The 24,955-nt window shown below is 48.6% G+C and overlaps 1 protein-coding gene across 1 annotated transcript in view; it reads right to left on the bottom strand.

Moving 5' to 3' along the window:
* Positions 1-24,955, bottom strand: part of PGRMC2 (progesterone receptor membrane component 2) — a 121,002-nt gene that overhangs the window by 38,390 nt on the left and 57,657 nt on the right. The window contains exon 2 of the mRNA XM_078676793.1: positions 19,292-19,447. Coding sequence (XP_078532919.1) covers positions 19,292-19,447 — 156 coding nt within the window. The remainder of the gene's footprint in view (positions 1-19,291; positions 19,448-24,955) is intronic.

The following is a 24,955-nucleotide window of genomic DNA, read 5'->3' as shown; positions in this document are numbered from 1 at the left end:
GTTATTTTTAAACGTTGCTACAATCCCGCCCCGATCACATGCTCCAGTCACCTGATAATGGAACTAAACATCAGACTGTATAACAATTCATTACGTGCATTGTTTCCAACTGCAATGTATGTTAAATGTAAGTTATTTAGAATTAAAAATCCATAATTAATAAAATTGGTCTTTTAGAAAATATCACTGTCTAAATACATAGTGTGCAATAAAAGCTGGGAATGTTCGATTCAAAAATTGTTACAATCCAATAAAAAAAAAAAATATATATATATATATTTTTTTCTTTTTGCATATTTGTGTGTGTCTCCTTTCAAAGGAATTACATATATTTCCTGTGCTGGTGACTTAGTGCAGCATATATAAAAACTCACCAAAATATGAATTATTTCACTATGTTTAGCTGCCAGTTTCATTACCTCCATTTCCCTCAATACAGTAAGGGCACCATAAAAATTTGTTTTAGCCAGTTGAGAACTGATGAGTCCCTCTGATTTCCTTAATCATCATCAGGCCAAACAATAAGCACACATGATAACACAAATGTCCGGCCATAATTTGGTTGTTTTAAGAGGGGACTTTAACAACACCAACGAGAACCGCAGATGACACGAACATGGTGCATTAGCTTTTTCGATGACACTTCTATCTTGCTGAACAGATACTGTGTTGCTCTTGCTGAGGGAGAGAAGCCTGCTCATCCAGTTTGTCTGCTTCAACTAATTAATAGGAATGTGCCACTCCTTATGTTGGGGCATAATTTGATTCCATGATTTTAGCAGCAGTTGCACTTTTAAGCAAATGAGCTTTTTTTTCTTCAACTACGCACTTTTCAGGTTGAGCCTTAACAGCGCTTGCGCTATTAGGCAATCTGTTGTCTGAACTTTGTTAGGTCTGGCTCCTCCCACACTTTAGATTAGCTTTTGCGTGTCTTAAGAAACGTAGCCTACAAATTATTAATGGTGGGTGCATGTCCCACCTTTTCTGAGAAGTTTACTCCATTGGAGTTTTGCCATGGGTACGAGCAGCAACGCACATGCAATCCACACATGCAATGTTGGCCTGGTGAATGCAGATGAGGTGTCCTTGTTTTATCTTTAGTAGTGCAAGACTTCAGCTTGAAATCTATTTTTTGGACCCTGGATACTAGTGACTGCTGCGGTCAACTTCACAAAAGTTTGCACGAGTGTCCTGATCTGCGATTTCACAGGACGGGAGAGAGCAGGAGCTCTATACTCATAGCACTTAGTTTTGAATGTGCTTAGAATTTCTACAACTGTGCATGCGTCCCGGGGGCGTGGCTTGACGTAATGGCCGGCTAGACGTGTCTGAGCCTAGCTCCTGCCCTAGAGTTCTAATATCCTCCGATATCCTGGCACTTTTGGACTGAAAAACGCTGTTCCCGGGGTGAGAAGCCCCCCCGGACCTGGACCGCATCTAACGCGGACAGAAATTACCGCTAGTGGAGACGAGGGGCCCGGCGACCGGCAACGGACTTGATTGCGCCCGCGGCCGGGAAATGGCGGCCGCCTCGCGCTGAGGCGATTCAGTGCAGTGGCTGTGGGACCCTTGGCGGTGGCTGTGCGCCCCCGCAGAGGTGAGTGGGGAGACGAGCGAGCCCCGGAGTGACGAAAAACCCCAGCCGATAGAGATCGGGGAGACTGCAGAGGGAGCTGCCGCAGGCCTCGGAGCACCCCTCCTACGCGAGGCCGAGGAGGAGCGGCCTAGACACGTCCTGACGCCGGGGGCATCGGCAGAGTGACCGGAGAAAGGCCCCGCAGGGCGAGAGTGGCCTGAAGTGTGGTTGTTGTTGCTCCCCTCTCCATCGGGGGGCACCTGGTCTTGCGGGGGTTCCGGGCCTGTAAATGGTGCGAGGCCCTCTGGTACCATTGGAGCTACCCCCACATAGAGCAGCACAGAGTGATCCCACCCCCACGGGATCGCTGGGGTGGCTGCCGGCTAAAGGGGAGCGACTACCGGACGAGGCGAGGTGGCCCCTGAGTGGGTAGTGAGTGGTCACACAGGTCGGAAAGGCCCCCAAATAGCCCGACGGCCCGAGACGCGTCACAGTCAACAGGGGACACAGCTTGCCCCCGTCGGTGCCCAGTGACTGAACTGACCGAACCTTGGATTGCCACTACCCGGGCTGCACTGCCTCTCACAGGGAGATACGGTACCTTGCGCAGGCCTCACGTGGGAGGTGCCCGATAGATCAGATAGACCACCCTTGGCGGCCCACAGTACTATGGGAAAGGACCGACCAGTGATGGGAGCCCAGGCGAATAAGATTGTGCAATATACTGTCCCGGGCCCAACGGAGGCGGAGCGCCCCGGGATGGACTGGAGGGTGGAGGCACCCCCAGAGGCGGCGGCCCGGGATACTGCTGATATCCTGGCGGCGATCCGGGACTCCAGGGTAGCACTGGAAACCAAGATGGATGGGATGGCTATGGACATCAACTACTTGCACCTTGACCTCAAAAAGGTGGCGGACAGGGTCAACACCACGGAGGGGGATCTGATAGAATTGCAAATTGAGGTCCGGCAGAGGAGGGAAACGATAGCGCACCTCCAGGAGCATACGACCCGCTTGGAGGACCGGGCTGAGGATGCAGAAGGGCGTTCCCGGAGGAACAATCTCCGCTTTCTGGGATTTCCGGAACGCTCAGAGGGGCCAGCGGTGGACCTATTTCTGGAGGAATGGATTGGCAAGGTCTTCCCGAATCTGCAATTATCCAAACTGTTCGCAATAGAGAGGACCCATAGGACTCTGTGACCGCCTCCGAAGCCGGGGTCTCCACCGAGGACCATACTACCTTGTTTCTTCAATTTTAGAGACCAGGACGTGATCCTACAGCATATCCGCAAGTTCGGATGACCCAGGTATGACAACCAGGATATCCATATTTTCCCGGACTACACTAGAAAAGTTCAAGACCTTCGGAACGACTTTTTGCAGGTTAAACGACGGATGCGGAGACACAACATCAAATACAGTCTGCTTTTCCCGGCCAGGCTCCGAGTGCAGCACGGTGATAGGACACACTTCTTCGACCGCCCATCGGATGCGGAAGACTGGATGGACGCACTGGGCCAAGCGGGCCGCGACCACGCGCAAGGATGGCAGGAACAACGAAGACGGAATTCCCGCCGGCGGGGCCAGCGGCGCGGAGAGGGAGGACAACCCCCGGCAGAGCGCGCCGTCACACAGAGCGAACGCATCACGGTTGGCCCCGGATGGCACACTCGGAACGGAACTAACGACGATCCCCACCCAGAACCAATTCTCCCCACTGTGTTTGGTGCAAGAAACACAGTCCGACGCAGGGGGAGCCACCAGCCCGTTGGTTGGACCTGCACAGGACAAGTGACTGGTAACTCAGATGGTCGAATTGTAGCATAAGGAGGTCCAGGACACTGAGTATTTTCATACTTTAATCTGGGGGTGTCATGGCAGCCTGACGAGCTAGTGAGGGGGCTGTTCCCCGATGGGGACGGGGGGGGAAACCCGATGTATCACAGTGCTCGTTATATTGTGCCAATTCACCTTAAGTGACCGACTGTAGAGTGCAGAGGTGGCCGGCTAGGCCTCGGCCGGGCAGGGATGCACGGTACCAGTCAGTCGGCTGAAGACTCAACTACGGGGTGAAAGAGTTCTTTTTTTTTGGACTGTAAAGTATTCAATTGCAGTGCTTATTTTGTTTACTTCTTTAATTGCGAGTTGAGGGGAGGGGTTTGAGGGAGAGTGTGTCTTTGGGGCGGGGTTTGAGGTCTCCTGGTCGATTCCGAATCGGGGGATGTGGTACTACCGCCTGTGGGTTGGTGATGTTGAAGTTCCCAGTTTTGATTCGGGGTGGGATAACTGCCTAGGGGGGGGGAAATGTTGGGGCTCTTGGTTTTGATTCAAAGAGGGATGCTGTCGGGTCTTTTTACACTATTGCTATGTACTGTTTAAGCTGTCCGCTTTTTAATGGGTCACATCACATTGAGGAGAAAATTCCATGGGGTGCCAGATGGGTGCTACGAGGTGGACGAATGCTAATCCATGATGGGTGACACATGTAAATACAAACTACTGACGTGGAATGTTAGAGTGCTCAATAACATGGTTAAGCGGATCAGAGTAGCCACATGTCTCCGGCGTTATGGGGTCAGCGTTGCTTTCCTACAGGAAACACACCTCTGGGGGGATTGCCTTAAGTATGTCCAGCGTAGGTGGCATGGTCAGTTTTTCGCCACATCCTACTCAGGGTTTGCTAGAGGGGCGCTAATTTGGGTGCCACCAGGGGTCCCCTTTAAAGCCGTACATTCAAAATTGGATCCGGAGGGTCGGTTTGTAATTGTGGTAGGTACCCTGGATGGACGCAATGTGTGCCTGGTGAATGTTTACGCCCAAAAAACGGATGATGGTGAGTTTCTGGGTGAAGTACTGGGCCAGTTAGATTTGGTGGGTGGAACACAGCCCAAGATCCCGCTCTGGAGATTCAACACAGAGGCCTTCGGAGATCCCACTTATAAGGAGGCTATCTCGCAGGGGCTCAGGACATACCTAGATGTGAACTGGGGTAAGCTACTACGAGGGCAACTGAATGGGACGCCATGAAGGTTGTCCTTCGGGGGACTGCTATGTCCACGGAGGTAGGGGTAAAACGGGTCCTGGAACGGTAACTCCGCCAGCACGAGGACCGCTTGGCAGAGATGGAGAGAGACTTCCCCACGGACAAGGATCGGCGGCCTGAATGGACGGCCACTCGGCAGCCACTGGGAGACACCTGGGTCTCGCTTGGCAAATTTAACCGGACAGCCAGCAGGCGGAAATGGTATATGGAGGGTGACAGAGCTGGTAGACTGTTAGCACATCTGATACGGGCAGAAACCCAACCTCGCCCTATTTTGGCAATGCAGAATGAATTGGGCCGGACGGTATATATCCAACAGGCGATTAACGAGGTGTTCCGATCCCATCTATGTAAAATATACACGGAAAAGCAGCCGTTAGCGGGCGCCGGGGCCATGGAGGTGTACCTCGTGGGGATACAGCTCCCTGAGATTGAAGCAGATAGCCAAGAAGACCTGGGGGGGCCACTCCGAGAGGAGGAACTACGTGCTGCAATAGCCCATCTGCAGACAGCGAAATCCCCGTGGATGGACGGTTTAGCAGTCAAACTATATAAAGAGCTCAAGGGGGTTCGGGTTCCAAAACTGCGTGAGGTGGCAATGGAGGCCTATGACCGCGGCTCGCTCCCAGACTCCATGCGGGCGGCGACGATCGTAATGATCCCCAAGCCGAGTAAGGACCCTCTCCTCCCCCGATCCTATCGACCCATATCCATGTTAAACGTGGGCTTGAAGATCATCAGCCAGGTGCTGGCTTCCAGACTCCTCCCCCACCTTCGTCACCTGGTCCATGATGACCAGTCAGGGTTCATCCCTGGCCGGAACACCTTATGGAATATCCGTCGCCTGGCACACGTCATGCGAACTCTAGCGGGACAGGCCAAACAAAACACGTTGGTCTTTTTGGATATCGAACAAGCGTTCGACTCTATTCGCTGGGCCTACCTCTGGAAGGTGCTTTTAAAACTAGGTCTGGGGGAGGGATTCGTAAAATGGGTTCAGCTACTATATCCCAGACCCGTGGCTAGAGTCCGCACGGGGCGCTGTGTCTCAGATGAGATACCTATATCGAGGGGAACACGTCAGGGGTGTCCCCTCTACCCCCTGCTCTTTGCCCTGGCAATGGAGCCGTTGGCATGCCATCTCCGCATAGCATTGCAGGGCCAGGGTATCCAAATAGGGACAGTGGAGCATGTGGTGTCCTTATACGCAGATGACGCCCTGGTCTATCTGAATCAACCGGCGCAATCGCTGCCCATCCTGCTGTCCGAGCTGTCACACTTTGCGGCAGCCTCTGGCCTCGCAGTAAATAGGGCAAAGTCCCAGCTCTATGCGATCGGGAGCAGTCTGAATGGGAGGGGGTCCAGCGCCCGGAGGTGGGACTCCCTTGGGTGGATGACACACTTCGCTATTTGGGGATTTGGGTTGGTCGTAACCCGACCGACTTCTACCATAATATGGGAAGGATACTGCGGGGTCTGAAGGGAAGTGTTGCCTTCTGGAACACCCTGAAGATCTCCCTGATGGGGAAGATCGCTTTAATCAAGATGGTGGTCCTCCCACGCTGCCTGTACACGATGCAGGGGTCCTTTTATGAGTTGCCGCATCGGTTTTTTCGAGAATTAGATTCCCTCTTAGTCCTGCTGCTATGGAATGGGAAGAGATGTAGGGTAAGTCTAGAGGTCCTAAAGCGTAGTTGGGGCACAGGTGGACTGGAAGTCCCCGACCTAGAGCTGTACTACTGCTCTGGCAGGAGAGGGGACGAAGGGACCGCATTCCCTCGCTGGTTCAGTTGGGGGCCGCAATCTGGGACCACGAGACACGCCGCCACATCTGCGGCACGCCATTTGCCCCCGACATGGATCTGTGGCTGATGCCGCCCTTTGCCCGGATTGCACAGGTTATGTCTGTAGACAAATGGATGGAGGGTGGTTGCCTGATGTTGGCCGATCTGTACCCAAATGATAAATTCATCACTTACCAAGAGGCGGTCACTACCTTTGAGCTGGGGCCAGGACAATTCCTCCATTACGCCAAACTAGGGGCGACCGCGCGACAGTTATGGCCATCATTCCCAGAGGCTCCAGCACACACCCATACCTTAGTCACGATGTTGGTGATGGCGGGGGGCCGGAAGTTCGTGACTCACCTCTACAGGGCTTTGCGGGAGGATAAGAGACTACAGCCCTTGGCGATAGAAGACAGATGGCAGCAGGCGTGTCCGCAGGACATCACCCCCCGTGACTGGGAAAAGATACATGAGAGTGTGCGGAAGGTGTCGGTGACCAACCGCTTTAAACAAATTCAATATAATATCATACACATGACCTCTCTCTCCCCTAGGCGACTCCAGGTTATTGATACCACCAGGGACTCCCATTGCCCAAGATGCCGCAGTCCCAGGGCGGACTTTGTCCACATGGTGTGGGGGCGTGCCCTACCCTCCAATCCTATTGGAAATCGGTTTTGGAGGACTTGACAAAGGTCTCGGGGTGGGTGATAGACCTGGACCTGCGCCCTTGCCTCCTGGGCTTAATCTCCAGAGACCCCAAACGGAAAGTGAGCAGGCGGTTCCTCATTCTAGGCCTGGTCACAGCCCGCCGGCGTATAGCGATCCACTGGCTGTCCCCACAGGGCCCAATATTGCAGAAATGGAGGGCGGATCTACGGGAGTGGGCATTGGCGGAAGAAGCGCACATGAGACACACAAGGAGGGACGGGAAGCTACCGGAGGTCCTGCAGGCTTGGGGTGTGATGTTTCAGGAACTAGTGGGACTGGATGCCCCGCAGTCCCAAAATAGCCCGGATTCCACGAACATGGGACAGCGGGAGACCCAGACACAGGATGGCACGATACATGATGACCCACCATAGAGAAGGGGTGGCATAGGCCCAATCTTTCGTTTATGCTTTTCTCCTTCATTCCTAGACCCGGCAGCAAGGGGGGGGGGGGGGGGGAGTTTGGGGAGGGGTTGGGGGAGGGGGGATGCAAGTTCCTATGTTGTTCAATATTGGTTTTCCCTTCTTAGTGAGAACAAAGTTATTGGGCGAAGGGTGGATAAGGCGCACTTCATTATCCTTGCCGTGGTTCAGAGACTGGCCAAATCCCGGCCGTAACGGACAGATTCTCATTCAAGCCGCGATTATGATCCAAGTTGTCAGACTCAATTGAGTGCATATCCATGGTGCTTTGCATTGATATCCGTATGTAATTTTGCTATGCAACTTTTGTTGAATAAAGGGTATTGGAAAAAAAAAAAAACTGTGCATGCGTCCCGGCGTTGCTTCAATTCCCACAAGTGAACTGTCGAACGTTCCGGGATATTACGTCACTCGGCAGGCTGTTGCGGAGTGTCTCCAATGGAAACTCTTGAGAAGGCCCAGACAGCCTTATTGATCAATTGTTCCAAAAGTGTCAGTCAAATAGGCAGGAAGTAGGTACAAGGGGTGATTCTGGGAATCCCCTTCTGCAACACATCACGTCCAATAAGCAATAGATACATGGTGCAACAGCTAATAGAAAACTACGACAACTTCTTGGACACAGCTCAACTGATGAGTAACAAAGACATGTTTTTCTCGGCTAAATACAATGACCACTTGAGTTGAGCGTGGTCTAAACGTGCTCAACTCAAGTGGTCATTGTAATTGGCAGAGAAAAACATTACGCTGTTGCTCGTTGGTTGAGCAGTGTCAAAGAAGTTGTTGTGGTTTCTGATTAGCTGTTGAACAGTGTATAGATTGCTTATTAGACGCAACATGTCGCAGAAGCCCGCCCTCTCCTTCGTCAGCGAGTGGGCTTCTTGACTTCTCACAGGTGCTCCATGGTGTCTGGGAGAGCAGATGCCAGCTGGATGAGTTGCAAGACACTGACCATTGGTGCACAAAACTAGGGCCCTAATCCTAGAAATCAGTTTGCACACCATGGAGGATGGGCAGGGCGGTAAGGAATCTATAACTAACGTTTCTTACAGATATATTGTTCCTGAAGGTAAGTAACTTGTGCATCTGAAAGAAACACATTAGTTATAGATTCCTTACCTTAGAATAGCAGCAATAGCAACTCCGGTGGTGGGTCTGTGAACCAAGATCACATCAGAAAATCCCAGAGAACAGAACGGCCAAAGATGCAGTCTCTCCGGACCTGGCTGTTCAGGCAGTAGTGTTTGGTGAACGTGTGCAGCGATGCCCACGTGGCTGCCTGACAGATGTCATTCAGAGGCACTCCCCTTCCTAAGGCAGTAGTGGCTGCCGTCGCCCTGGTGGAATGAGTGCATAGACCGACTGGAGGCTCCTTTTTAGCTAGAGAGTAAAAGCCTTAATACACAACACGACCCATCGCGAAATGGTGCGTTTGTATACGGCCCGACCCTTTTTTGCACCCATGTAACCAACAAAAAGTTGATCATCCACCCGGAACTGATTTGTGCAGTCCAGATTGAAGCAGAGCGCACGTTTTGGGTCCAGACGGTGGAGCCTCTCTTCTTCCTTTGAAGGATGTGGAGGCAGAAAGAAGGTGGGCAAAGTAATGGTCTGTCCGATGTGGAAGGCAGTGACCACCTTAGGAAGAAAGGATGGACAGGTCCTGAGAACCACCTTGCCCGGATGAACAGACAAGAAAGGAGGTTTTGAAGAAAGAGCCTGGAGCTCGCTCACCCTTCTAGCAGAAGTGACGGCTACCAGTAAAGCAGTCTTAAGAGTCCGGAGACGTAAAGGACAGTTGTGAAGCTGCTCAAAGGGAGCACACATTAAATAAGTTAGCACAATATTCAAGTCCCACTGAGGCATAACGAAGGGGATTGGAAGAAAAAGAGGAGTTAAGCCTTTAAGGAAACGGTTAACTACCGGGGACCTGAAAAGAGAAGGCTGATCTGGCAGCCGAAGGAAGGCAGATATGGCCGAAAGGTAGCCCTTAACAGTGCCCAGAGCAGAGCCCTGCTGGGCTAGAGAAAGAAGGAACAAAAGTACTTCAGAGAAGGGCAGAAAGGGGATCCACAGCTGTTGCTGTGCACCATGCCACAAATTTGTTCCAACTGCAGGCTATACCGTCTTTGTGGAAGGACGCCTGGCTGCCAAGATTACGTCACAGACTTCGGGGGGCAGGTCGAAAGACGACAACTGCTGCCGCTCAATCTCCACGCAAGGAGGTGGAGACTGGACAGGTTCGGGTGGAGGACTGTCCCCTGCTGCTGCGACAGATGATCCTCCCGAAGAGGGAGTCTGACCGGAGGATCGAAGGCCATGTTGAGCAGCTGGGAATATCAGACTCTTTGTGCCCAATCCGGAGCCACAAGGGTGACTTGGGCACGGTCGCGCCTGAGCTTCAGCACTCTGGGCAGAAGTGGTATAGGTGGAAAGGCGCACAACAGAATGACGAAAAGCGTCGCAGAGCGAGTGCCACCATGGGAATTCCAACATGCAGAATTGTCGAACATTGCGCGTTCTCTTAGGTGGCGAATAGATCTAAACAAGGCTCTCCCCACTGTCGGAAGAGACCTTGCACCAGACCTTGAAGACGCCATTCGTGATCCATCATGCACCTGCAGCTGAGTTCATACGCCCTGGCGTTCAGAGAACCTGCCAGGTGTTGAACCCCCAGGGAAATGCCCTGATGTTCCAGCCATGTCCAGAAGCGAAGGGCCTCCTGACAAAGGGTCCACGACCCCACCCTGCCCTGTTTGTTGCAGTACCACATGGCAGTGGAGGTGTCCGTGAACACCTGCACTACTCTTTCCCGGACAGAGGGAAGGAATGCTTTCAGTGCAAGATGAATCGCCCGGAGCTCCAGAAAGTTTTAGTGAAGCCCGGACTCCGCCGGAGACCAGAGGCCTCTGATCTCCGCCTCTCCCATGTGGCCACCCCACCCCAGAAGGGATGCATCAGTCACCACAGTGTTGTCTGGTTGGGAAGGGAGAGGGATCTGCCACTGACCCAATCCAGGTTCGTGAGCCGCCACTGCAGTTTTGGAGCAGTGCCCTCCAAGATCTGGACGCAATCTGCCAGATTTCCCTGATGCTGCGCCCACTGAACTTCAGGTCCCACTGCAGAGCCCACATATGCCACCTGGCATGATCGATCAGCAGGATGCAGAAGGCAATGAGGCCCAGCAGCCTCAAGGTCATTCTGACTGAAACCCGGCATAAAGGCTGAAAGATCGGAATCATAGCCTGAATATCCCGGACTCGCTGTTCGGGAGGATAGACCCGAAACTGGGTCATGTCCAGAACCGCTCCGATGAAGAGGAGCTTCTGAGAGGGAATCAGGTGCGACTTCAGAACATTGATGGAGAACCCCAGCGAATGCAGGAGGTCGGCCGTAGTCTGGAGGTGGAAGACAACTACCTGGGGCGAGCCTGCCTTCAACAGCCAGACGTCGAGATAGGGGAAGACTGAAACTCCTGATCTGCGCAGATGAGCTGCGACCACTGCCATCACTTTCGTCAACAGCCGAGTGGCGCTGGTAAGGCCAAAGGGGAGCACGGTAAACTGAAAGTGCTCGTGGCCTACAGAGAACCGAAGGTATGCCGGTGGGCGGGCAGGGCAGTGATGTGAAAATAAGCGCCCTGCAAGTCCAAAGCTACCATTCAGTATTGCGGGTCGAGGGCAGACCAGACCTGAGCAAGTGTCAACATCTTGAACGTCTCCTTCCGGAGGAAGCGATTGACGTCCCCGGGGTCCACGATAGGACACATGCCCTTGTCCTTCTTGGGAACCAGAAAGTAGTGGGAGTAACAACCACAACCTACTTCTGGGACAGGTACGCGCTCGATGGCCCCCTTGGCCAAGAGTGCTGTAACTTCCTGCTGAAGACGGCCCAGATGATCCCTCGACAATGCGGTGGTATCGCAGTGGCATGTAGCCTCGAAGGGGAGGGAGTAGCCCCTCGGACTATTTGCAAACCCACCTGTCTGAAGTGATGGTGCACCAGTGGTGGAGGTGATGGCGAATCCTGCCGCCCACTGGCGTTTAATGGGCCTGAGAGTCAGACTAGGAGGGTTTGGAGGCTGCTGCAGAGAGGGGGTTGGTGGACTGGCCCGCCCGCCGGCCCCCTGGAACTTCGCTGGTTATTTCCACATCACCGGCTGTGCGAAGGCTGGGTAACTTGCAGCCTGTGGCGTGGGTGGGACGTAGCGGGGCAGCCCACTTCCGTAGCCAAAAAAGGGGCAAAAAGCAGACTGCACCGGACGGGTGGAGAGGCCCAAGGACTTGGCCGTAGCCCATGAGTCCTTGAAACGCTCTAGGGCGTGGTCTGCTTTGTCGACAAAAAGGCGACGGCCATCAAAGAGCATGTCCATCAGGGTGTTCTGATGGACAAGACAGTGGATATTATCCAGGAGTAGCGGCGAAGCGCTACCGACGTTGAAATGGTCCTGCCCAGAGAATCGGCGCGTCCAGCCCACAACTGATCATAAACTTTGCTGCATCTCGCCCAGCGGGGACAGCCTAGGAGAGCACTGCCCGGGCCTCCTCCGGACACTGAAGCAGCACTTGCGCCACCGTATCCCACACTGAATGCGAAAAACGGCCCAAGAGACATGGGGTGTTTACAGACCTCAGTCCTAAGCTGGCAGAGAAAATTTTCTTGCCAAGATGGTCCAGCTTCTTGAATTACCTTCCCGGTGGAGCGGTAGGGAAGGCGTTTATGGAGGTGGAGGCTTGGACCACCAAGCTCTCCAGGGTGGGGTGTTGGGAGAGGAAAGTGGGGTCACCCGAAGCCGGGCGGTGGCATCTGGCGATCATCCTGTCCATGGGAGCCCCAGTGTTGGGCTTGGACCACGTGCCTAAAAGGACGTCAGTGAGGGCCTTATTAAATGGCAGTAGGGGCTCCAAAGAGCTCAACGCCAGTTGAAGCACCTCAGTCAGGAGGTTAGCCCCGACCGCCACCGTAGGAAGCTCAAGGTTGAGAGCCTCAGCCGCCCTATGCAACACCACGGCGTCGGACGATCCCTCCTCCGTAGCCACGGTAGGAGTAGACAACATGCCAAGGTCGGGTGAAGTGTCAAGACCACTGACCTCCCCCAGTTCCCCTCTCCATTCCTGCTCAGTATCTCGCTGGTCAGTTAAAGGGTCACCTGCCACCTCCCAGTCCTCCTCACTCTACTTTGGCTGCCAATCTGGCTGAAAATGGCCAGGGTGGAACACAGGGACAAAAATACCCATTGGCGCCGAATGCAGTAGTGGTCCCGGAGTAAGCAGCGCTGGTGGAGGTGTAACGAGGTCAACCGGCACCAATCCGGATCCAGGTCTGGATCCAAGTGGGGCCTGCGGCGCCGGGCCGTCAGCAGCAACAACTTGGGCCCCCCCAATGGAGTCCACGGGGCCCGAAGGTGCGCCGGGGGGTCGGTTTGCCCAAAGATGGCATGCATTGCCTCGTAGTATGTACGAAGCTGGACGGGAGTCGCTCCGGGTCCCGGATAGGGAGGGAAGTTCGGAGTCTACTCTTCAGGCTCCATGCGCGGACCAGCAGGAGGGGCACCACCCTTGTGCCTCATCGGATCAGCCGACCGACTAGGAGAAGTCTAAGAGCGAAGATGCTTCTTCAAATTCTTATGCTTAGACTTACCAGACCCAGAGTGCGAAGACTTCGATTATTTTGAACCAGAGTGACGATGGCTCCACGACTGGTCCCTTGACCTCCCTCTCGACAGGGACCTCAAACGGCACGGAGCAGACTGTCACGTTTAAGAAGCTTTTGGGACCACTCCCGCAAAGCCTTTGGCGTCAACAACTAACAATCGGAGCACGACTTGGGGTTGTGGTCGTGCTCCAGGCAAAAGAGGCACACGCGGTGCGGATCAGTCACCGACATCAGCCGATTACAGGAACCGCAGGCCTAGTAACCGGGCATCCCTCATGCACCTGTTCGGAATTCAACAAACGTCGAGAAAAACATAGTCAGAAAATTACTGAGGTAGCGCTCTTCCCGGATCTGCGCTGGCTAGTGCGGAAAAATAAAGAACTGACATCAGTGCACGAGGGCGTCGTCTAAGTAGCTACCACGATGCCGACGACTAATGCAGAGCCGACCAACGCCACCTACCAACATGCAGAGGTACTGCGGACTAAAAAGTTTTCCGGTCCAGTCTGACGCCTGGGGGTAATTCTAAGGTAAGGAATCTATAACTAACGTGTTTCTTTCAGATACCCTCACACAGACTCAATTCACCCGGATCTACAGGGTTAGAGTATCCTTTCTGCAGATCAACTCGTACTGATCCACAGTGCTATAATAAGACCTCAGCAGGCCTGCACCTACTGCTCTATTTCTCTACTGTACCCCTCCCACAGGCGTTGCACCCGCTACTCTTCAAAGCGGTCTTCTCCTACACACATTGTTTTGTGAGGCTAAAGTACCATTACCGCAAGCCCCGCATCCAGTGCTCTGTGGAGCTCCCCCTCCATTAAGCACCCTTCCCACTGTTTCATAGGGCTACAATACCTCTCGCTCAAGCTGTTCACGCACTGCTCTGTGGGGTGAGAGTATACTTCATCCAAACTCTACACTGTGTCCTACGGGGATAAAGTACTGTTCCCACTGCCCTGCACACACTGGTCAGCAGGGCTGCCCACACCTGCTGGTCCTGCAGTCACTGCTCAGTTTTAATCTCTCGCCCTGCTCCAAAGGGCCGTGGTATCTTAGGTTGGTTTTTTTGTACAGTGCAGAACACAGACTCACAACACCAAACCTATTTATATTTTGTAGAAGAAGTTATGAAAAGCACATTAAAGCAATACAAATCTGAACTCTAATATTTCCCTTGTCCATGCATGAATCAGTAATCAAGGCTATGTTTTATCACACTCTTCTTTTGCCAGTAGTAACTCAGGTGTATAAGTCCCGAAACAGAATAAGTCCCAGAGTACAAAGAAAAACCTGGAGTAGCTGGACTACTTTCTCATGTGCAATGGAAACTTTGCAGCCTTTTATCATACATATTAGTACACTCTTTCATAGTTAACCGTAAGTCATTTTTTCTTTATTTGTAAGATTTGCCCTATTATCAGCATAGAACATGGTATAAATGCAGGACAGTGGCAAAGCAAGGATGTCATTGGCTTTATTGCAGGGGGGTCAAACTGGACTCCCATCTGCTTGGTTGGTATTAAAAAAACTGACCTTTTTTTTAAGGGGCAGTGGGTCGCCGACACTGTTGAGCATCTGCTGCACTTTTGTGAGCTATGCCTCTGAAAGGGATTATTTCATTGTGAATTGTTTTTAAATTATTGTAAGGGACTAATTATGCAGAGTGGCCTGTGAGGTAATGAAGTTACAGTTAGCATATTGTGTTCTAATGCACGAATGGAAATGGAGCGGTGGCTCTGCCACTGCACCACAGGCTTAGGCTCCCCCTTCCCATGTCAACAACAACTTCATCGCTGCCAACCCCCTATAGGGGCCTTCAGACTTTGTGGTTCTTAGCCTGTCACTCTACTGTCCTGCACCCTCTGATCCAAGCTTCTCTAATGAGTTGCTCACGAGCTACTGGTAGCTCTCCAGCTACACATAAGCAGCTCTTCTGCGTGCAGCCCTACTGAAACCTATTAGATACATTTGCTTGGTTGCATTAATATATGTATACCAACATTTTAAAGTGTGTATTAAAGATGTAAATGTATGCATTTTTAGAACTCATAAGCAAATGTTTGGACTAAAATCGTTACATTTCCAAAATATATTCACGGCTATTTGAGTGGTTCATTGTAGCTATGTTGTCTGTTATGTATTACCCAGGTACAGGCATTCCAAATTGACAACACATATTTTACAAAAGCACTGGCAAGAGTGTCTGGTGAACTGAGGTGATCACTGCTAGTAATCTTGTATATAGCAGCCACTAATGTAATCTCTGTTATGGTCATTATTACAACACAGATCATAATAGAAGCTCGTGATTATTTTCATTAAACCCAAGTATCTCTTATTACAGAAAAGGCTGGAGAGTCTAATCCCTGGCTCTGAACTGCCAGCACATCTGCTCCATGGAGTGGACTCCTTCTATTGCCCCCCCCCCCCTTCCTGCTACTGCTCTGCAAGAGTAGGACTGTCCCATTACCTCTTAATATTTCAAAAAGAGTGTTATTGCAAATAAACAGTGGCCCTTTATACCTTAGGCAAACAATGCTTGTGGTAATAATCTTTGCCTTTTTGAGAACATGAATATTAATCATGTGCATGTTATTGCAAACTAGGCTAGCTAATGGGAAAGAAGCACTCACTGCTGTCAAGGCTAAACCCATACGGTCCCAAAAGTGAGACCTATTGGCTAGGCCAATGCTTGTTCTTTCTGCCATGCAAGACTAAAGTTTTCTCCCTGCCTCCCAACTATGATATTGACATATGAACTGCAATTTCTGATGAATCCGTTTCTTTCTGAGTAACAGTATCTAAACTTCCTGGCCCAGTAAAGAAGTCAAAGAGCCTTTATGCGCACAGCAGTAATTCTCTCCCCTGTTCCACGCAGTCTGCCCGAAGCCCTGGTCTAACTTTACTGGCTGAGTGTTATCTTTGGTTTTCCAATCCCTTCCTCGCCAACTAGATTGCAATCCTAAGGTATAGAACATTAGCGTCTAAGTAAATGGTGGAGAAGTTAAGGGTGACCTCCCTGTTTAGCACTGAAAGAAATAGGGTAGTTGGAGGAGGGGGGGGGTGAAACCCTAATCAAGCAGCAACTACAATTCTTGTCAGGGTGAAAGACAAGCAAACCCCAACTTAACCCAGACTTAAACCTCTTGTAGCTTGGCACGAAGCAGTCATGCTTAACATAGAGGCAATGTGTAAAGTATTTATGCAGCATCCCAAATAGTAATGAAATGAAAACACAACCCAAGAAAAATCCCACACCACTTTAGAAAACAATAGTGTAAAACGTTACACCTTACTTGAGACCAAAACTACAAATATCCCATTAGTAGAACCGGAGATATGCAATTTTAAAGATTTAAGTGAAATTAGTGCCTAGAAACACAAAGCACTAACTGTGGTTATCTGATTGTGCCGGAACGGGACAAAGTCACCAATTCAGGCCGACTGCAGGCTGAATACAAAGGCCAAGTTAGGCCCTCTAAATAAAGTACCTTAAATCCTGGTTGCAGAGCGTTTTGAAATCCCGCTATGACGAAGCGTCGCACAGCGGTGTTTTCAAAGTAGCTGCGGGGCTGCGATGTGAAGTGGTCATCAAGGATGGAATCAACAGGGTCTTGCAATGCAAAATTCGGCACGGAGAACGTAGTCGCAAAGGCAGTGGTTCAATAGAACTGCGTGGTCCTGTGTCATGGAGGCGGTTCCAATGCAGTGCTGTGAGGCATTGCATCACACTGCTGCGGTTCTGCTCGGGCCACAGTCGGGCTGCCAGAGCACCTTCAGGCCCACTTCAAAGGGTCAAGGACTGGGGTGGCAGCACTTGAGGGGCAAGACTCACAGCAGAGACAGAGTACAGGTGCTGGGTTTGAGGTGGTTGGAGCCTTTTATGTGCCTAAGCGCTCACCAGGATACCAGCCAACTAGCCCCTGGTGGCCAAGGGTTCAAGAGGCAGGTCCAGTCCTTTTCACTCGGGTAGCAGGACAGCAGAGTAGCAGAGCAGCATTTCATCTTGCAGCACAGCAGTCTGAGTATTCCACAGGTCCAAAGGTAAACTGAAGAGCTGGGTATGAGGGTCCAATATTTATGCCTGATGCCAGCTTTGAAGTAGGAGACAGTTCTTTAGGTTTCCACCCCCAGAAGTGTTTTGAATTTGCTGCCTCTCTGCCCTGGCCCCAGCTTCTCTGGGGGGGGCACAAAAGATTGGTGTCAAACCCTTTGTGAGTGTGCTCAGGTACAGACCTTGTGATGTGCAAGGGTGGCAAGTGACCGCTCTTTCGCCCGATCAAGTCTCAGAAGCTGCTTTAAAGCCAAACCTTAAAAGGAACTCGGAAAAAGGGAGGTGAACAGTGTACTTAGGCATAACATTAGCACATTCTAAAGCTACTTCTGCAATGGTTCTGCACTATTGGTAATAAGTGATTCTAAGCGGTGAATAAATCTTTTCTCCATTTATGACAATTTTATCATTGCAAAAGGAATACATTGATTACTTTCCGTAAACAGACTAGATTCTTGACACACAGTTAAGACAGCAAAAACAAGACATGCACATTCCTGCTAACACTTATTGCCCGTCTGGGAGCAGTACACAAAGACCAACTGCCAACTACACCTAGTCATGTGACCCAGGATACAGGCACCAAATGGTTGGAACAAGAAAATTCCAACTTTCTAAAAGTGGCGTTTTACGAATTGGGGACATCATAGAAGAAGGTTTTTAATTAAAGTTCTTTGGACACCAAACTCGACATTTCTACTTGCTCACAATTGACAGTTATCACTTATTAAATATAAGGTTACCTAATGTTATCCTACGAGAGAGGCAGGCTTTGCAGTAGTAAAAAACGAAATTAAGCGTTTTCACGACCACGTTCCACCTTTTTAAATACACTGCACTCTGCCACATGAGCTGTTTAGGGCCTACCCTAGGGGAGACCCATGTATTACAAAGGAAGATGTAGCCCTGGCAAAAGGTTAATTTTGCCGGGTAGAAATGGCAGTTTTAACTGTGCAATGCCAAGCCAGATGCATATTCAAATGGCTACTTTAGTGGGTGGCATAATAAGGGCTGCAGACCCATTACAGGTCCTGGGTACATGTAGTAGCCTAGAGTCCTACATATTAGCTAAATGTGCCAACTGGGTGTAAGCCAATGTTGCCATGTTTTACTTCACTTTAGCACTGGTTAGCATTGGTAAACTGTCCCAAGTCCAACAAAAATGAGATCAGCAAAAAACAGGAGAGCAAGGCAAAAAGGCTGGGTGAAGACTACCCCAAGGCTCACAGGTTATACATATTTAGGGCCAGAACCAATGCTATTCTACCACAGTGTCTCTTGCTCACTTAACTGGGCCTCATGGTAGCTGTTTGCTTAGCACTGCATGAGAATCTAGAATTCAGTCACCCCAGGGTTGACTCCATACAATATTTCAACAGTACCACGTCTGATTGCAGGTAGGAATTTGCATAAATATTACACCACCACCACTACATACGCAATCACCTGGAAAACTGCCTCGATGACCAAATGCGTAACCTCTTCACAACAAATGGCATGACCTATTGCAAGACACTTGGGAAAGCTTTAAAACAGACTGCATGCCAAGCTGCTTGACAACTGAGTGATAAAGACCATGAGAAACTGTAGCTCAGTATGCATGAAAGTGCCTCTGTAGTGCAAGTATATCACGGACTAAAGTGCTACCCTTCCACCACAAGCTCTACAGCTTCTCATCATGGGTAGAGAGATATTTCAATGCAGTCAGACTGCCTATTAGCCACCTAGCATATATATGTCCCTTTGGCATACTTTTCCAATCAATGTGGCTTGCATCTCAGAAGTTGCTTTAAAGTCAAACCTTAAAAGAAAGTTGGAAAAAGGGAGGTGGAACAAAATGCTTGGGAATACGATTAGCAAATTCTAAGGCTACTTCTGCAATGGCTCTGCACTGTATACAATAAGTGATTCTAAGCGGTAAATAAATCTTTCCTACATTAAGAATTTTATCATTGCGAAAATAAACATTTTGATTAGTTTCCATAAACAAACTAGATGCTGAGCAAACAGTTAAAACAGCAAAAATAAGACATGTACCTTTAAACTGCATTTCCCATTCTCGAACACTTTCCATCTGTACAGCATTTAAATCGGACAGGTCGTCATAATCATCACGGAGCGCCTCTTTCTCCAGACAAAATGTTGCTAAACCCCTGGATGCATCTCTGCCGCCGAATATTCCATATGGGCCCTCTTAAAATAAAAAAATGCAAGCTAATTACAATCAGTTAACAGCAACTCACTGTCCCATTAAATATATATGTTTTTGGTAGTTTGGTTATGGGATTAAATACAACACTGGAGAAATGCAATGTTAAATGATGAAAGTAAGGCAGCAAACTATATTGCTACTAAGGGTGGGCGGGACTCGCAAAATTTACTCTGCAGAATTCCGCAGTTACCTAAAAAACCTGTGAGATTCCACAGTTCCGCAAGCAGTGGAATTCTAGTCCATTGCACTGATTTTTAGCGATAGGAGCTTGTCCCGTGCTGTAAAATCAGCGCGAACTGCACCTTCACGGCGAGCCAGAGGGCACTGCTTCTTTCTGCCGCTGGAGTAGTTTTTTTACTTGCGCTGCAGCTTTTGCAACGGGAGTAGTAACTTTCTCAATACGAGCAGTAGCAACCTGTCGTGACCACCCGTGTTGAGAAATTTCACCGGGAGGTGGTCTAGCAACTGTTTTTATCTTCGCTTGTCCTCATCAACTTGACATAGGCGGAGTGGGCAAAACTCCACAAACTCTGCCAGTGGAGCAGAGTTTACCGCCCACCCCTAATTGCTACTCCATGTGCATACTAATTTGCATAAATGTGGAGCTTGGTATGGAGAGAACACATGGTTAGTGCAGATGGACTGAAACGATAGCAGATTTACAGCACTTAATCTCTTGCCAATACTACATGTTGCCTAGTACAAAGTTCAATTAGCTCCTTTAGACAGCAGTGCAAACATCAACAAGGAAAGAAATAAGATAGAGACGGAGAGATACAAAAGAAACATTCTAGTCAATGAAGTGGAAAGTCTGTAAAAAATGTCAATTATATATGCTAAAACATCAGTCTGCCTGGTTGACATTCTGATAACACTCTCCCGCCAAGGTTCCCTCTTCACGAACTTCAACTCCCATAACTACCAAAGCAATTGGACATACAGAAGTGAAGAAACAGGCAAGTAACAATCTAACAAGAACCCACCTCCCTAAAACTTTTTTAACAAGATTCCAAACCAGGAAATAACAAGATAAGGGTAGTGACTGACTCAGTCGTGGAGACAGGATAACAAAATACTTAAACACATTCTCGTATGCCTAGGCCTAACCCTCACCATGAGTGAGGCATGTGTGTCTCTTATGCCAAGGTTTGGGAAGTCTGAAGAGGAATGAATACGCCCAATGCAGAAACAAAGCCCTTCTGAAAAAAATGAAAAAATGGCTAACAAAATTCTGACAAATATAGGCTACACATGCTGCCTCCCAGCTTGATTCATCCAGATCAAGATCGCTTCATAAAACACAGGTAGGGGAGCCACAATGTTAAGACACTCGGCAGACCTGATAGAGAGTGCACAAGAAAGATGATCTTGGCAAGATCTAAATGCCTGGATTCAATATCATTCGATTGGGTGAGCTGGAGGGGTTTTGAAGCAGTCTAACAAATTAGACCGAATGAAAAACTAAATTGCCACAGGTGATACATGCCCTTCTGCATCCATCAAAGTTAATTGGCCAAGATCTCCAAATACAGCAAGAAAATATATATATATATATATATATATATATATATATATATATATATATACATACATATACATATACATATACATATACATATACACACACACACACACACACATATACACATATATATATACACACACATATATATATATATATATATATATATATATACACACACACACACAGAGATTACTTGCAACGTTTACATAAATATAAATATACAAAAAAAATTAAAAGTCAAGTCTTTGAAGCCCTTAGGTCACAGACAGCAGGTCCAGTCGTCCTCTTTTCTTTCAAAGGTCCAGTGAGGGTACTGTGGGTACCACATTTATACCCAGTGCCAGCCTGTGGGTGGTGCTAACTCCTGGCCACTCCCTAACCAATGGGGGAAATGGTTCCAGGGGCGACTACCAACTTTTACAGCACTCCGTGTGCGTTTTACTACAAACAATCTCCAGTGCCTCTCACTGCCCAAAATCAACATAAAATCTTCTCTCCTCTGCAGAGCTCCACTGCAAACCCTAAGGGTATGGCCAGGGAAATGAGCAACTCAGTGGTTATTAAAAACGGGTTCTGAGGGCAGCTCCTCTCCCTTGGGCCTGGTGTCTGACTGGCTAAGTGGACAAAGGAAGGGGGTAGGGCCATGTGTTCGCTACATCTGCCTGAGACAGAGTAGGCCCCTTTGAAGCTAATCAAGTTCCTAGGCACAGCCAAGATGGTCCGCCTGGCAGAGAAACATGCAAAAACAACATAACACCTTCCCATACCCAAGCTGTTCGTCTCAGTTTGAGGAGCAAGTTCACACATCATCATCAAGGATATTCAGACCCTAGGTGACAGTTGGAATATTCTGGAAATGGGCTTCTAGAGGCTTAAAGCAGGCAACATGTAACTTTTCTAAAAGAACATATTTTAAAATAGGTTTTACAGATCTATAAAAAAAATTGGGTGGGGGGTTTATATAGCGCAACTCGGCCCGAAGGTATCTGAGCGCTTTACATGAGCACCAGTTGTGTTACAGGACGACACTTCATTTTGTTAGGCTTGGGGAGATTAATTGATTTGCCCAGAATCACAGGATGATGAGCATCCTACTGAGATTCAAACCTAGTATCCCAGCTTTAAAGTCGACCGCTCTAGCCCTTAGGCCACATCCTCTCCCCTAATAATGAATTTGCCTAGTAATAAAAAAATGTAAAGTTCAAACATGCACTCTGCAGTTGCTTCCTAATCGGAGGGAGCAAATATTAAAAGTAATACTGTATTCCAGTGCTTTTCCATAGAACAGCTAACCCTGCTGCAGGGAAAATACTTTTGAAGGTTTTTCCACTGTTAAGCCACGTCTAAGAGTAAACATTTTCATGGCCTGCTCTCAAATACCATGCACCCTGTATTATGGAGATGTAAGGCCACCTTTAGGGGTGACTTCTTTATATTTGACAAAAGGGTCTAGGCCTGTCAAAGGGGGTGATTTTGACAGTTTGAATGTGCATTGTAAACCTGCCATTCAGGCTACTGGTGGCCAGCCTGCAGTCATGTTTACATTGCCACTATAGTGTGTAGCATAGCAAGTGCTGCAGCCCACTTGGGACATTTAACTCTAAGCCCGTGGATTCCCTGGGGTACAATATACTACGGAATTGGAGAGAAGTTAATGCCAATTTTGTGATGTTGAAAAGGGGAGCACAGGCACTTTACAACTGGTTAGCCGGGGTAAAGTTCTACAGCCAGAAAAATCATTCAACGCAAACAACTTAGGTACTTGGTCACCAAAAATTGTGTGAGGGTTAGGCCCTAAGGAGAGACCCATAATTATCTTGTTTGTACTACCTTCAGAAATGAAGAAACGGACTAAAAAGCAGCATTTTACTACCTGCATGAAACATCAAACAATTAAGCAACATACTATGGTCAATAGTACCCAGGACAACTACAATACATATGTTCAAACATGGCTAAACAACCTACTGGCAAGGAGGTTTAAGAGCATAATTTGCTCAATGAACCCCAGGTTGCGCCAAACAGACGCAGCAAGTAGATTCAAGGCCTTATTCTTGGTAGATGGTGGTAGCAAATGATGGCTAGCAACAAGCCACAACGCTTGGGAAGCTGTTCAAGCGAGGCAGAGGTTTAGGTAGCGACAGGACCAGGAGGATCAATGCTATATTTTGTCAGCACCTATTACCATGTGATGCTCTAAACGGAGTATTTGCTGACGCAATGCACCATTTTGAAGTCTGGCTTGTACTGCACTTCTTTTGGTTCCTGAAGAGTCACCTCTCACTTAATATGGTTGCCTCATTCAGTGCAATGCCAATGCAACGGGTAATGGGACACTCGCTCATATTGTGCTTCGTCAGGGCAGAAAGTATGAGCGTAGAGCAAGTTGTGCCAATGTGAGGGTATAGTAGCCAATGTACGTGCATTTAATGGTGTACTTGTGCGAGTTCATAAGTTCACAGTCAGTCAATCAATCCTCTATGAGGGGTACATTAAAAAAGGAATTCTCAAGTTAAGTTGCTAATTTTAAGCAGCCTTTTCACTAATGCTTGTATGGTTCCTTTTGAATAACTCAATCATCATTACAGACAAGTGTGCTGGCAAGCTGGTTCTGAGGGATACTAGAGGTACAAACGTTTTTGAGAAATACACTATCGCTGGCTCTGTGACCTGGTCCCTTAACTGACTTACTTTTGAGCCAATTATCATAGCAGGGGTTTAGAGCGTTTAATGTTGTGAAATTTTTATCTTAAACTGATGGAGAGAGACAACCTTAATGCAACATCATTAAGTGTTTGGTACTTGTGTGCAGTCCACCAGTTTGATTAGCAGAGAAAATATACCATTAACTCCCTTTCTCAACTAAGATATTAGAAAAAGAAATGTATTTGCTTTCTTTTTGAGATTTAGAAATATATAACAGAAAAAACACGACGGGCTTATCATTCATTTCGACTGACTTTTAAGGATGGGTTGTTGACTTGCAAGATGACGTTTTCGTAAACAATTTTTCAGATGTTTAACCCCTTCAATGCTGCAGTCGGCCATTGGCTGTCGGCAGCACTACCTCGCTGGTGCTGCCGTCGGCCAATGGGCCCCGCCCATTTTGCGGAAGTGCCACATTTCCGCAAAATCGGCGGCACAGCCAATGGGTTAAATGGAGAAATTATAAACATTTGTGCAATGAGAACTTAAGCAAGTGATGTGAACGTAGAACAATTATCTGCCAAGGATAATTATTACAATTTTTTCTACACTACAAAAGCGTATTTCATTTTATGTGAGCAACAGTGAGAAGAAATATTGATTAGCTGACAAAATTGCAGCTTAATAAATATGCACTGATAAAAGCCAATAGGTCGTGCCTATGCAAGAGCTATTGGTTTGGACAATGTGTTTTAGACACTGTACAGCAGGGCGGCTACTTTACAGCTAGCTGTACGTAAAGGTAAAATAGACTATGACACACTCAGTGAACACAGGCTACACTAAACCATTTTTTCTTTCTCGCGCTTTGTGCTTGTGAAATCTATTGTATTCAATATTAAAGAGACTTGTATGACGCTTCGCTTTTTATTGGTCGCTGTGCTTGACACTTTACTTTTCATCCATTTTATTGCTTATAGTCTGTTCTCCCTTCTGTGCTTATCAGTTTTCAGAGGCCGAAGTACTCATTCCCATCCACCAGTTTGGAGGCTGAAATTTGTTTTGTTATTTTCATTAAGGCTGCATAGCATGCATTAAAGTACGCTTGTGTTTTGTGGTTTCTCTTGTCCTGCCTGCATGCATTTCGAATCAGCTTGTTACATTCTTGTTACATTCTTGCCTTGCGATGTCTGTCATATTTTAGACCATACATTTATCCCTTTGAAATACTTTCTCGCTTTGTTGACTACACAATCGGTGGAATATTTTCGTTGCAGCATTAGGCAGCTCATGCATGTTTGCGGACTGTCGATTTTGT

Source organism: Lissotriton helveticus, chromosome 2_1 (assembly GCF_964261635.1).
Source record: "Lissotriton helveticus chromosome 2_1, aLisHel1.1, whole genome shotgun sequence".
Lineage (NCBI taxonomy): Eukaryota > Metazoa > Chordata > Amphibia > Caudata > Salamandridae > Lissotriton > Lissotriton helveticus.
Note: the sequence above shows the minus strand (reverse complement) of the source record. Positions and strands in the feature narration are given on the sequence as shown.